Source organism: Suillus subalutaceus (genome assembly GCF_016647625.1).
Source record: "Suillus subalutaceus strain FC151 chromosome Unknown DFJ58scaffold_48, whole genome shotgun sequence".
In the NCBI taxonomy this organism is placed as follows: Eukaryota; Fungi; Basidiomycota; class Agaricomycetes; order Boletales; family Suillaceae; genus Suillus; species Suillus subalutaceus.
Genome location: NW_024540297.1, coordinates 194,179 through 208,380, shown reverse-complemented (window position 1 = coordinate 208,380; position 14,202 = coordinate 194,179). Strand labels below are relative to the sequence as shown.

The 14,202-nt window shown below is 46.9% G+C and overlaps 3 protein-coding genes across 3 annotated transcripts; 2 read left to right on the top strand and 1 right to left on the bottom strand.

The window, feature by feature from the left end:
- Window positions 1-507: 507 nt before the first annotated feature.
- DFJ58DRAFT_356928 (Alpha/Beta hydrolase protein) lies at window positions 508-2,222 on the top strand. The gene is made up of 8 exons (XM_041380003.1): window positions 508-573; window positions 621-726; window positions 788-1,033; window positions 1,086-1,217; window positions 1,273-1,453; window positions 1,506-1,602; window positions 1,656-1,700; window positions 1,756-2,222. The coding sequence occupies exons 2-8, from the start codon at window positions 720-722 to the stop codon at window positions 1,864-1,866; spliced, it is 819 nt and encodes a 272-aa protein (XP_041244282.1). The 5' UTR covers window positions 508-573; window positions 621-719; the 3' UTR covers window positions 1,867-2,222.
- On the bottom strand, window positions 2,199-3,826 carry DFJ58DRAFT_745504 (uncharacterized protein). Its single transcript, XM_041387395.1, has 4 exons — window positions 3,717-3,826; window positions 3,588-3,659; window positions 3,077-3,535; window positions 2,199-3,017 (listed from the first exon to the last, which is right to left on the bottom strand). The coding sequence occupies exons 1-4, from the start codon at window positions 3,717-3,719 to the stop codon at window positions 2,304-2,306; spliced, it is 1,248 nt and encodes a 415-aa protein (XP_041244281.1). The 5' UTR covers window positions 3,720-3,826; the 3' UTR covers window positions 2,199-2,303.
- Window positions 3,827-12,035: 8,209 nt separating this feature from the next.
- Window positions 12,036-12,772, top strand: DFJ58DRAFT_727554 (uncharacterized protein; the record flags this gene model as incomplete). The annotated part of the gene is made up of 4 exons (XM_041385487.1): window positions 12,036-12,146; window positions 12,199-12,264; window positions 12,316-12,447; window positions 12,500-12,772. 4 exons carry the CDS (start codon window positions 12,036-12,038, stop codon window positions 12,770-12,772), a joined length of 582 nt encoding a protein of 193 aa, XP_041244280.1.
- Window positions 12,773-14,202: the final 1,430 nt, after the last annotated feature.

Genomic DNA, 14,202 nt, shown 5'->3' with positions numbered 1-14,202 from the left:
ATCGTTAGTAGCTTCCCGATTAGCTTTTCACTAGGACGATCACAAATCGCATCGGACGCATCCCACTCGAAATTTTTGGTTCGTGTAATTAATCCAGTAGTGGTTAGTACCCATCCGCTTGCCATGCTGCAAACTTATCAGGCAAGCCAAGGCTTAGCGCTTAAGCTTCATTGTACATTGTACTGCCTTGAGATGATTGTTGGCGCCTCCAGAACGGGTTTGATAAGGCGTGTACATCTATAGATGAGCGTCTGCTCTAATACTAGCGTCCACGATAAGCACCTTTTGCTGTCCGAAATCAGTTAACAGTGATGAAAAGCAGGCACTGTCAGCACTTCCACCCTGTTACCGCGAATAGACCCTGTGAATAGACCCTGTGTCATGCTGTTCGCAGTTCGCATCCCTTTTCCAAGTTAGATGTCTCCTTCCCTACTTTACGATTACCTAGTACCGTCCGTATGGTATTCCACTGCACGATGTTGACACGAGGACTTCTCGCTGTTCTCCAATTCACACCCGTGCAGCTTGCAGCTGTGGGTTTTAAATTGAGACCCCAAACACTTGGCCAATACAGTAAGCTCATCTCGACAATTTTTTACTCTCTTTGCGACTTATAAAAGACAGCCTGAGCTTTCCCTTCCCTCTCAGAACATTTACGAAAGTTTCCCCTGCGCCACAGAGTTCTCCCTTCAATTCTCACAACTTGGACTCGAGCAACAATGCCTTGCACGTCTTATTTCTGCTCCAAACGTTCGATGTCATACTGACCTATGATCGCTCACCACAGATATCTATCCTGACAACTACATTGTTCTTTGTCATGGCTTCCTGGGCACGGACGGAATGATGGGTATCAACTACTTTAGAGGCGTAAAGGCAGACTTGGAGAGCCAAGGCTGCAAAGTAGTTGTACCGAAAGTTAGTATGACAGGCAGTATCGACGAGAGGGCCGGTCAGCTAAACTCGCAAATCAACGATTTGCTTGGCCTTCGTCCCGGTGCGAGCACTAGCAGGCCCGACGTCCATCTCATTGGTCGGTCATTTCCTTTTTTTCGCATACAAGTTCTGATGTCTTGTCGAATCAGGCCATTCTATGGGTGGCCTCGATGCCAGACGTCTGGTGCACATGCCAGATCTCAGATACAATGTGTTATCCATTACCACGATATCGACGCCCCATTACGGATCGCCCATCGCTTCATTGTCCGACAGCTTGGGTGAGCTACGATACACATCTCCATCGACGTTTCCACTGAGTCCATGGTTTCTCAGGTGTTCTCAGTAGACTTCAGTGCAAAATCCTGCTTGGCCTTCTGTCAGGATCTGGAAAGGCCATGAATGATATGACGCCGCAGAACATGGCGCACTTCAACGCGAGTTACAAAGATGTGGCGGGAATCAAGTATTACAGTGTTACCTCGAAGTTTGATCCTAGGATCAATCACCTCTTTTTGTACGTCTGCCTCTTTTTCTGCGGATCTGGCAGCTCATGGGATGGATGTCAGTATCTCTAACAAACACATCAAGAATCAGAGCGACCCGAGGTACCCCGAGGCTTTCGGAGAGAATGACGGAATGGTTTCTGTCGGCTCCGCGAAATGGGTATGTGGTGACCGGTTTCAGTATCTCCTTATTTCACTCAACACTTGGAGTAGGGCGAGTACCTCGGTTTAGAGGGAGATACCAGCCATATCGGCGTTGTATGTTTCCCATTTGGTTTCTTTCTGGATGTCTCATTGACAAGTTCCCTACTAGGTTGGTTGGGGAATTACGGGTATCACAGCAGGCGACTCGAACTACGACACCGAAGACATGTATCGCCGGCTCGTGCACAATGTTGCCAGGAAGGTTGAAGGCAAAGCGTAATGAGATGGGTATCGCTGGATGGGTATCGCTGGAATGACAGCACGCAGGGCGGGTCTTTAGTTTCTTTTCTTGTTTCTGCCTCGATCTCGTACTTCTCTCAGTCTCATTTCTTCCCGGAGTCGGTTGGCGTTGGTGCCCTTTCTTTGTCTGTGTGTACACTAATTGTTTAAGATATGTAAACCCATTGGTCCCTTGTCACACAAGTATTCGGCGTGTGGAGACGACGCAGTGCATTCAGCCGCTCGGAGGTCCAGACACCGCAAATAAATAATTTGACCAATCGGCAAACCCTGATTCAAGCTGAAACACGTAAATTATAGATTACTTGAACTCCGTGCCACGAGACCCAGATGCTGCATGTCAAATCGAACCAAACACTCCATCAACTTGGGTAACAAAAGCCACAGTGGCGTCAGACGATGCCAAATCCACTCACCTCAGCCGTGCCGAATATAATTTACCCTCAGTCTCACAGCTTGAAGGTTTAAACTCTTCTTCAAACCCAACACGTCCTGTAGCAATGGGTACTTGCTATCTCCCGAAACTATGACCCTCTCAAGTGAAGGAAGTCCCATTGATATCGACCGCAAAGACGCCTCAAAGTTTTCATAGTCTGGAGCGCTACTTGCCACAGAGACGGGTACATTGACAGATATGACCCGCACGCCAATAGGAAGGAAAGGTGCCGCCTTGCTGAAAACATCCCAATCGACATGAACAGTTCGTAACGATTGATACAATCGCAAGGAAGGTTCGAACGACCACGGCCAGCAGTCCTCGATCCAGAGCTCTTCGAGACAACCAGATAGAAAACCTGGAAGCTCAAAGTTATTGGATCGGAAAGGGTGACGAGTGTCAAACAATTCAAGACATTTCAACCTTGCATTTGACCGTGGTAGAATCTGGGTTAGATCCTCGTTGACGAAGGTGCAGTGTTCTAACCGAAGCTTCGTAAGCTGCGAAAACTCGGGCCACATGGAGTCCGCCCTCGAGTTTGTCTGCGAGCCATCGAAGTGAAATCCGTTGAGAGTGAGTTCTCGCAGAGCAAAAAAGCGGACTGGTCTCGGGCCGCCAAGTATTGAATTGTTAACGTTGGTGACGCGAATGGATCGTAGGTACGTGTGCTCAGATGGTTCTGAGAAAAGGCCAAACTAAATCGCAGAGAAATAATTGAGAGTGCGCCCGCCCGTGAATAACAGGAGATGCTCACCTCAGCCATGATATCGATTTCATGGATCAAGTTGCAAGCTCTGAAAATATCAGCGGACAGCTGCAGTAATCGAGCAGGGGCAGTGGTTGACGCGGCCGGCCGCGATACGGGAAGGTGTGGTGCTTGTCCACGCGGCAAGTGCAGGACTTTGACCCATGAACCAAACGAGGGATTGGACTGAAGGGTGCGATGCAGAATTTCACACTCCTTCGTTGTCTGTAGATTGATATGTTCATACAGAACTTCTGTGGCTGGACCGTGCCAGGACATGCAAACAAGAGGGGCCGAGACGAGAGCAACGTCCGGGACGTGTGACCGGAATGGAGAAGAGGCGGGAGTAGTAGGAGAGAACAGGTCTAATTGTGGCAGACGGGGTCGAGGTATCTTTCCAAGGATCATAACGATGACCTCCGGGGGGACTTTTGCGGCGATAGCAAGTTGCGTCTGTCTGTGCACATGCTAGAGTGGTTCTAGCGTAAGTTAGACAATGAAAGATATTCGAGAACGTTACCTTGATTTGAAACCCTGACTCCGAAGGCTGCCTCTCCGATTTGAAAGTGTACAATATATCACTGTGCAAGTCCTAGAATATTCAAGTCTTAGGATAATAGCAAAATTCGGGGACTCATCGGTGTCTCACCATTGTATCAATACTGGAAGGCTGGCGTTCCGCTTGGAAGGAAGAGTGCTAGTGAGCTCTGGCCAAGAGGTGTGCGATCGACAAGTTCATGACATACACCTCCCATTGCCCCCACCGTGACATCAGCAACACCACCCTGAACCAGAATGGCCCGGCAGCTCCCGGGAGTACTCCCACGCTGCATCGCTGACATCACCAGCCTCACAAGTATGACGTGTTGTCGTAAACGAGCCTCAGCCTCTGCGACACCACCACCAACACGCCTCCTCGCTGACCTCATACCCCTCACAAGCATCACACACTATGGCCTGGTCGGAAGGTTCAACGTTCAACCTCGTGATCCCCTAGATGTATCTCTCTTTCTCTTGTTTCTTTCACAGTTCACTCAACACACGCACTGCAGTTCCCTGCTGCATCGCCATTGCCTCTCAATCGTCTTCATGGAGACAGCTCTCCATCGACTCCCTTGCCCGGTGGCAGGGCCTTTGTCAATTCCGTTCAGTCGCCTTCAGACAAGGGGAAGCAAAAGGCGCGTAAACCCAAACAAATACCTGTAAAAGTTGTCGATGTTCCACTTGGACAAGCTACCTACGTTTGTCTCTACAATTCTATTGGGATCGTGAGATCTGACCGTATTATTTTCTAGGCCGACGTTATCGGTGTGGATGACGGAACACGACCATGGGTTCTCTTCTTTTGCCTCAGTTGATTCCAGAAAAAGGGGAAGAAGCAGGAATCACGGCCGGTCTATGGTGACGAACTCGAGGATGAAGAGGAAGAAAATGTTCTTGATCCAGTCGCCGTGCCTCTTCCTGGGTACACTGAACCTATTCGTTCCAAATTTTCATTCACTGATGTAGTCTTAGGTCCAGCACGAAGAAAGTGGATTTAAAACTTTGGCTAGTTGGTCACAGCAAGAACAAGGACTATCGCCTTGCGGTAAGTAACAACTTAGAGGTGCGGTCATCGTCGATATGACATCAGTTGAGCATTCATTTGTCGAGTTTCGCATTTTACCTGCAGCTTTATGGCTGTCTTGTGTAGAATGTCTTGTTTCGGAAGAATATACATGGTCACATTCTCACTAAAGTGCATTGATGGGTAGGTGACTTAATTATATCCAAGCTTGAGAGTTTGAAAAGGGAAGCCTGATATATCTATGCTCATCATCGATGCTCGTTCTCCGCCCAGACTAGATCATCCGATCACTATTGGAACATTGGGCACAAGCCCGAGCTTCTACCAGTGACGGATTATGTTTGTAATTCTCGAGTAATATTCAGCAGGAATCGTGCCACGTTGTCGAGATCACTAGGAGAGGTTTCCTTTCCCCAGAGGCGTGTGTATCAGTGGTATCGTCGGGACAAGCAGAGGATCACTTTTCTGACGATTCACCTTAGCCAGAATTACTGGCAGAACGCGTCGAGGTGAGTTGGTGTATTCAAGTTGTCTAGTACTTGATTCCAGCCCATGACTCTGACCATGTGGTGTATGTTATCAATGTGTTGTATCTTCGTATATTTACTGAGCTCACGCTAGTCCAATGAGTATCTGTCTTTTTTAAATTTCCTGTATCTGACCCTCTACGTAGCACCGCTGTATCGATCGTATTGGACGACACGTCGCAGAAAACAGCGCGTGTACCCTCCAAGTATCAAGATCTACGATAGCTTGTCTAATTTCGCAGCATGGTATTCCTCAATATTTTGTTTGATGTTGGTAGTTAGACCCGTCAATCTTGCCTTTGCGATCACGATGGAAATGTCGAAGACAGACTAGCATCAGATACATATTCATGCAAAACGCAATTGACGCCCCACAGGAACTTCTCTCCTGGAGGAGTACTGGTCCGTGCGTTCCCTCAAAATAACCTGCTTCCGAGATTCGTCACCGTATTTCTTTTATCTTTCTGCCAGGTTTAAACGAACTTCTTCGCATCCCCGTTTGTCTGTGTTCACTGTTTTTATCTCTCATCCTCCATTCAGACCCACCCAGGAGCTAGCTTGGTTGGTCACAACGTGACTGTGTGACACATGCACCAGGAGTTTCAATGTGCGTGGTCTGCAGGCCCAAAACACGTTCCAAAGGTCTGTACTTATAATCCCAACAGCCACTTCCCAAACGTCTAGCGAATCCATAGCGTGATTCCAGTTTTTGTTCCTCCCAGTCATTACTCGTGTTTTGTATATTGATCATCCTCATTGACACTAGTTCTCTTGAATATTACTGACATTGACTTCAGTTACTCGCTAATTTCGACTTCTTACTCACCACGGTCGTTACCTTTGAAGCGTGATTCACAACATTGAGGTATGTGCACTCCTATCCGCGCTGACACCTCATAACATAACCTTCTAGAGTGTTCAACAAGGCACATTGCTAGTTCCATACGAATTAAGATGGTTTGGTATGTCTTCCCCTCTTGATTCAGGTTGCGACATCCCAGACGATCCAATGAAGTCGAATGTCAAATCATCTTCCAGATCTTTCTGACTGACAACCACCCCCCAATCCGACGTTTGGTTTCTATTTGCTGCGCTCTCCTGGTTCCTTTCAGAGAGCCCGATATTTGTGAGACGTGAAAGGGGAGAGCTAGAAGGAGCATAATGAGAGTTTCCAATTCGTGGTGAACTGGTCCCTCAGGATCACAAGTATACTTTTCATTCTCATTCTGTCGTGCAAGACTGACATGTTCACTTTCACAGCAACAAATGACCCTTTTTATATAGTTGTGATTTCATGTTGAAACCACCTCGGATTCAAAATGTCGACCATAGCTTCACCGTGCATAACCACTCATTGATACTCTTGTCATTTTTGTGCCTTGTCCAGGAATCATTCGAATTACCACATGTTCTTCTCGTGATCGAATGTGACGATTGAGCGTCATGAAAAATCATCCAGAGGCAGAGAATTTCCAGAGTCATTGTATTGCGCCATTGCTAACCCCAAAGATCACCCAGAGCTGAAACTATTACGTTTATCACGTCAGGAGGTGCTCACTCACGTCGCTCTCGTTCGCATGGTTCGCCTTATCACCATATACTCACAGGCGGTGGGCGTATGTCTTTGGTTTGGATTTAAATTATGCACTCACTTTTGGTATTTTGTCAGGTTTGCGATAATTGTTCTGTGCGGGAATTAATTGGCCTCTCTTGCGGTACCTGACGCGGTCGCCCTGCTCTTAGATTCAATGGTAACGATATGTGATCTAGCGTGGTTGTTGAGGTTTTTCTGTCGCATATTCGCCATTCTTCGATGACTGCATGGTTGTCCATGCGCCGCAAGTAGGTGTAATTTTCAAGTTGAAACTTTGCTGAGCCTGTGGTAGCCTGCGAACCTAATCCTCTGCAACAACATCTTGTATGCCACTCGTTTACGCACAATGTCTTCAAGTAAAGTCATGAGACATTCTACTACAAGAATAATATTGGTTGTGTTGTACGGACCAACTTCTCAGTCAAATATACTTCGGACCAGCGAAGAATTTAGATAAATAAGTACAGTGATAAAACTCAGAACAAGGAAATCATACACACTCCTCCAGAGTACCCTACCACAGTCATCACATCGAGCTTCTCCCATGCTACTACACACTGCTGCTAGTTGTCACATGCACACGCTCCTGGAAAGCAATTGAAGCCATGTCGGTTGCCGCATCGGAGTCCGCTATGAGCTTAGCGTGATATTCTCTGACCCCAAGGATCAAGCGTGGTCCCAGCACAAACATCTGCATGATGGAAAAAATGCTGAGACAACCATAATAAAACTGAGTTGCCGTAGAATCCGAGAGCTATAGAAATGATGAACGATAGTCGGCGCATGCAGATATCGGCAACAGAATGACGTACCGTCAATGTTGGAGACAAAAACCCAGCAATCTGGAAGCAGGAAGCGGCAACAAAGCTAGCAAGTGCAGAAGTTCAGCGGAAAAGAGAACCGCAATGATATTATGAGCTCACCTCAAAAAGTAAACCAGGTGAGTGTTCATTAACACCGTAAAACAGTCCCCGATAATCCCTCCTGCAGATTGTTGTCGCAGTTCATGGAAGTGTTTTACTGCAATCCAGACTGCGAGACACAATACGAGGACCTCCCATACAATTCCGACTATCCAAGTCATAGAATTTGTAATTTTGCTATCACTGTCGAAAGTGACACCGCATTGATAGGTGCCGGAGAGAATGAACTCCTCTGGTATTCGTTAATATACGCCTGGTACATGTAGGTCATTCATCCATAATCAAGCGTACCTGCTGAAGTATTCCTCGTTGCCATTACGTTAAGCACTCCATCGCTGATAGTAACGGTCAGCAAGATTACAACAAGAAGTATCAGCACTTTGTTGGATTTTTGATACATGGCATATAATCGAGCGAGCATAATGACTAGTGCGATGTTTCTGTCAAGTCAACATCACTCACTCATTACAACTGCGTAGCTCACCATCCAGTATTGCATTCACGATGGCACCCACCCAATCTGATGCGATGAATATAATGTAGCCTGATAATTCAGGTGGTGATTAGCCTCAGAGGATCACACATTCACGAGAAACTCACAGCTGTGGCAATCATTATATTGTGTCAGCTGGTCAGAATCTTACTCACCTCTACAATGGGGAGTGCAGTTAATTAGGCAGGAATGTCGGGTATTGGTGCAAAATACTCACCGAATCAGTCAGCGGAACTGTCGGAACAGCCACTGTATGTTGTCGGTTAAAAGAAACAAACACAGATCATGTGAGGAGACATACACAGAATCTGGAAGCTGATTATGGGACACAGTTGATCAGCGTGTTGTCAATTGCTCAGTATTCCAAACATACACAGCATATAGTATTCCGAGATAGCGCGCCTGGGATATTGGCAAGTTAGCACGACCTGCCAACCATAATCATGACGCAAGGTACCCACACCCAAATACAGAATGGTCATGAGTGACCAGCGTTGCCTCTGCCGCAAGTTCGTTGTGTTTTCATGTTGCTCTTATGATGTGTGACTATGCTCACCCAGACCAGTTCAATCTATAGATACCATTTTGTGTTAGGTGACTGCTCTGGATCCAGCAATAATATCATATTACCTCTTGTCCAAATGTGAGTGCTAGATACACCGTAAGGCTATCAGTAATTCTTGAATGTTGTCCTGCTCACCCCAATCATAAATTCCCCCAATGCAGGCGGCAACTGCGAAGCCACATCCAAGGTTAGATCGAAACATCATCGTCTGACTAGCTTTCCACGAACCTATAAAATAGCTGAAAATACGAGCTCCATTGATGACCGGCCACCAAATAGGATCATTTGAGACTACAGTCATACTGTTAGATAATAGTGAGAATGAAAGGCAAGCCCGGGGGACACAGGACAATTATGTGCACGCCAGATATAAGTACCACGATCTAGGGCTATGTCCGCCTAGGGTTTCGACCCCAAAGGACAATAAATATGTTTTTTTTTAAAAAGTACCACGGCCCAGAGCTTGCTGTATGGATGAAACGAGAACCATACGGTCGACCGAAGTAAGCATTTGCACTTGAAATCAAGGGATACTTGATTCAGGGTCCCTTGATTGACTCGACGTAGATGTGGGCTGTGAAGATGTAAAACAGCCACATGCAGAGAATGGTTGAAAGACCGAAGTGACTTTTCTCAAATTGGCGACTCGCTTCCATTCTCCAGATGGATGCTTGCTCACTTCAGGAGTTCCATAATATCACCGATCAGTAAAATTAAGTAGTTCATGCACCCAGCACAAACCTGTGTGTGATGTTACCATCTGCCGTCTCAGTAGCCCTTACCTCCCCGGGAAGCGTAAAAATTCCTCCAACTTGAAGTCGTTCTACAAGGCCACATTTTGTCTGCACAATGCCTCTGAGAAAAGTGAGGCCTAGTGAGGGTTGAAACATAGGTGACGTCCAGACGAAGCTCTGGGAAACACATAACTCACCCGTCCCACCCGGCTGGCTCAAGCACACCACTCAACGCTTAATTACAGTCCTTGTGCGGAGGCCACCAGTCATTGAGTCATCGTATCATAGAGATGCCAAAAAAAATGCACTGACTCGCACCGATTTCACAGCCTGACAGTAATGCACACATCCTGATTCACAATGGGATGCGAGTGATACAAATTCCTACGTGCGTGCTTCAAATCGAATTAAGTCATGCTTGTACAAGATCGATGTTCCAAGTCACGCACCGTGTATGATAGCCGGAAATGAGTAATCAAATCTTAATGATGCTCACATGGTGAGCCAGCTAAAATTCCCACATGCACCGCAGCATCTTTGATGAGTTACTAGTAGGGCTGCTCAATATTCAATTCTTAAACTCAGTTCACGGCCCAGCTGAGACCAAATGACATTGCTGAACGCTCTGCACTGGCAGATACCCGGCACCCACAAATAACGCGCACTCGCCTTTGACACGGACCGGACACTAAGGATCTCGATTTCACGCACCGCTAGGATGTTCATCAGATCGCCTGTGCGGTCTAGAGCGGCACTACCCTTCCTACATTGTTCTCATTCCCGTGATATTACAGTCCAATGTCCGAGGCAGAAGGTGTGTTGTGAACAGGCAACTGTGCGTGAGGCGACCAATAACTGCAGCGAGGATTTGGGTGGGATGGGGAAAGCGGGTATTGAACGCTGAGCGTCGAATGTGGTACATCGAGGAATGTGCATTGGCGGCCCGGAGGTGTGTTTACTACTACCACATTGTGGCGTTTACCTTTTCATTTCTGACTTCTCTGATGGCGTGGCAGACGCTCGGCCAGCCGACGCTTTTCAAGAATAGAATCAACAATGTTTCATGGGCTATCCACGAGCCCTGTGTGATTCGAAGACTTCCTGTGGTTGCAATGGTAACGCCTGAGTCTTTCCCCAGCGCCCTCTTATTTTCGGTTGTAATCCAGGGATAGTGTTATGCACCATACATCAATCATGGATCAGGCTGTGACGATTTGTGCATCCATATCATATGAACTGCATGATGCAAATTGAGTGTGGTGCGCCTTGTATCAGATTCCGCGTTAACGCTTACTATCAGTGTCCTTATGATATGATAGGGCGATGTCAGAGGTGGAGGGTGAGAAAGTTTGCGTGAGGCGACATTTGCCCAGGACAAGGAGGAACAGGAATATCAGGCGTTGGGAAGTGTGCTTGAAGGGTCCTCTGGTTGCACAGGTGAGCTATCTTTCTGTACATCCAACATTTGTGTCATCCCGACATGATCTCAGCCCATTCAAGTTGAATGTCCTCGGAGGAGCTATTGCGCTTGGGCCGGTGGGCGGATAATGCCACTCATTTGATGGCAAGCTTTTCCGAAAGTCACATCACATCACACCTAGGCATTTGTTAGACCAAATTTTACATCGGATTAGGTGTCGAGGTGTGCATTGATAACTGTATGACACGGGTGAGTCATTACCTCAACTTGTTTGAATCTTTGACTTTTCTCATGGCGTGCCAACAGTGTGATGCCGCCTTCAGCCCTTATTAATAGTTTTGCAAACGGCTGTGAGAGCCCTAGGATATAGACTGGATGTCTCTGATGAAACTTGATGCCTGTCACCATCGTCCATGATCAACACTATTTTGAGCCCCCGGATGGACTTCACATTCATGCAAAAATACTTCAGTCAACCAACTTGTAGTAATGGATATCACCCTTCGATCTCATTTCGGTGATGCGAGCACTGACTTGTGTTATCTAGCATGAATGTCATCGTCACATCTCAGGTGCGCCACTCCCTCACATCCATCCAAGTCCTCTAACAGTATGACCCTAGTTTCAGATGACCCTACGCTCGGTCACGATTCATCATTTCTATAGGACCAATCTTCTACATAAATTGAGACTGTTTCTGGGTTTCTAGTTTTTTTTTGGGGGGGGGGATTTTGACGGTCACGCAGATGTTTATGCTGGGACTAGCGCCCTATCCTTGGCATTCGAGAATATCACGCTAAGCTCATGGCGACTCCAACGTAGCAACTGGCATGGCCTCAATCGCTTTCCAGGAGCGCGTACATATATCGACTGGAAATGATATATAACATGGGAGATATATGGTGAAGTTAACGGTTGTCTGTTGTTCTGCGGGGAGCAATTTTTTTTTCTTCTTGATTCAGGTACTTATTTTGTTTTTTGATGTTACGGAGTGTCGGACTGCAAGGAGACTGCAAAAGTCTTGGCAAATTTTCCGTCGTATTGACTGTTTATTTCGTATCCCAAATTATTGGCGTTGTTCGGACATTTTAAACCATTTTCTGGTTGCATCACCAAGTGCCCACCCGCACTTGCAAGCTGAGACGATGTCGGCAGCTGTTCCTTCTATTTTGTATCTTCATGTTTATCAGGGTGAGCAAGATATATGCTGGGTATTACGGCCTGGTTGGAAGGACCAACCTCGTGATCCCTTAGATGTATGTTTCTTCTCTTGTTTCTTTTGCAATTGACTCGACGATGGCGTTCCAGGTCCCTGCTACATTGCCCCTACCGGTGTCCTCGCTCTCGTGGCAGGCCGCACCTCAGCTTGATCATGTTAGTCTCCATATTATCAAACTCACAATACATAATTATGTGCGAATCCAGTTCGAAATAAGTTCTCCGCCTCTCCCCCTGAACGGAGTCACGCAATTCCTACGCCAGCATCTTTCTTTTCTCGCGCCAAGACATAGGATCGGGCCACCAGTCGTTGAAGTCGCACCTGGGCGGAAATTCCGTGTAATTTAATTCTTTACTTCTCACTGCCTTTTTGCTGATCTGTGTTCTACAGCGACTTGCTGCTGCCAAACTACCGGAATACAAGAAAGTAGACGATACCCGATATCCGTCTCGCCAGCAGGCTACCGTACCCCATGAAGACGACTTATCTGACATCGATTCGCTCCCAGATGTGCATTGGTGCAATGCGTTCCTCTGCTATTATTCGTGTTGGTCACATGGCAGATTGAGGGTACCTCCTCGATGGCGCTTGGAGCGCGTTGACATACCTCGCCAGGATGGTGCAGCAAATAGCAGCCATGATGGTGCCCACGGTCACACTTAGCTCATTGTCATTTGATTCCTTTTACCCAAACTTCTACACGGTTGCACAACTCTACCTCTAGAGTGGCTTCACTGACATTCACCGGGTATTTAAGTTTCGATATCTTCGCTCTTCCGATGCATTATCCCATTGACTGTAACCATGTGTATGTTATCAACATGTTGTATGATACTTGTATCGTCGTATAGTCACCGAGCTCACGCTAGTCCAATGAATATCCGTCTTTGTTATATTTCTTGGATCTGATCCTCCGTGTAGCGCTTCATCGGTTGTATTCGATGACACAACGTCGCAGAAAAAGCACGTGTACCTCTAATATCAAGATCTACAATATATTAATCGCTTGTCTAATACAGCGGTGTGGTATTCCTCAATATTTTGCTTGGTGCCGGCAGTGAGATACCCGTCGATCCTGCCCTCGCGTTCACGATGGAAATGTCAAAGACAGACTGGCATCAGACGTATATTCATGCATGAAATTGTAAGCTTGCTCTGCAGGAAAGACACGTTGGTCAGTACCATAAGATTCGGAGGCAAGAAGAGGATCGACATGAGTACGCACCAACTAGGACAACTACGTCCCAACCTCTTCCTGTGACGAGGAGGCTATATACCTTGTGGGGGAGCGATAACTACATCGACGCGTCTCATAATGATAGAGGATACAAGGAGCACGCTGTAAATCACGCTAATCTGATCCATAGATGACCGTTTGCAGTGGTGAAGAGATCAGAGAAAGGGTGCTAATCGAAAGAGTGATGGTCGTGTTTCTGAAGCTGGTAAGTAGACATCAATGGGTTTGAACGCCGTGGGTGATCATACAGAATTCAAGGCTTTTCGTGTGTCTCTGGGGGAAGTGCGACATGATTGGATGTGTGTGTACTCGAGATTGGTTGAGGTGGAACGAATTTCCATCCAACAATGTCAAAAATTATTGTTCATGTGTCCGCTGGCATCGAAAATGCAAGTGCCACAACGGTTTTGTGCAGCTTCAAGACATCTCCACGCGCGTATTTGAGATCTGAGTTGCCGTTCTAACTTCTGGTACTGGCGAGTTGAGCTGTTACATCGCACATTTCTCACACGATATCGCAGGTCAACTTGCCATCACTCGTGGTGTACACGCCGGTTTATTATGTACGGCCAGCTGATCGTTGTGGATGGTCGTATCTGTGCGGAAGCACACACGTTTGGGATGCGTCTTGTGATTTGGAATCAACTTTGAATTGTAAGTACGAGGGAAACACTCACTGGGTATCTTCGGTCATAGTGCTACCCATCAAGAGGATCATCGTCATTGTGGGGATGCAGCAAGACTCGGACATGTTGGGTCACAGAAGGAGGTGTAACAACCAAAGCGATGGTGGATGCGGGATGAGGCAAAGGACTCCGGACTTCAAAGGTTCAAGGACAAAAGGGCCGCAGTGAGG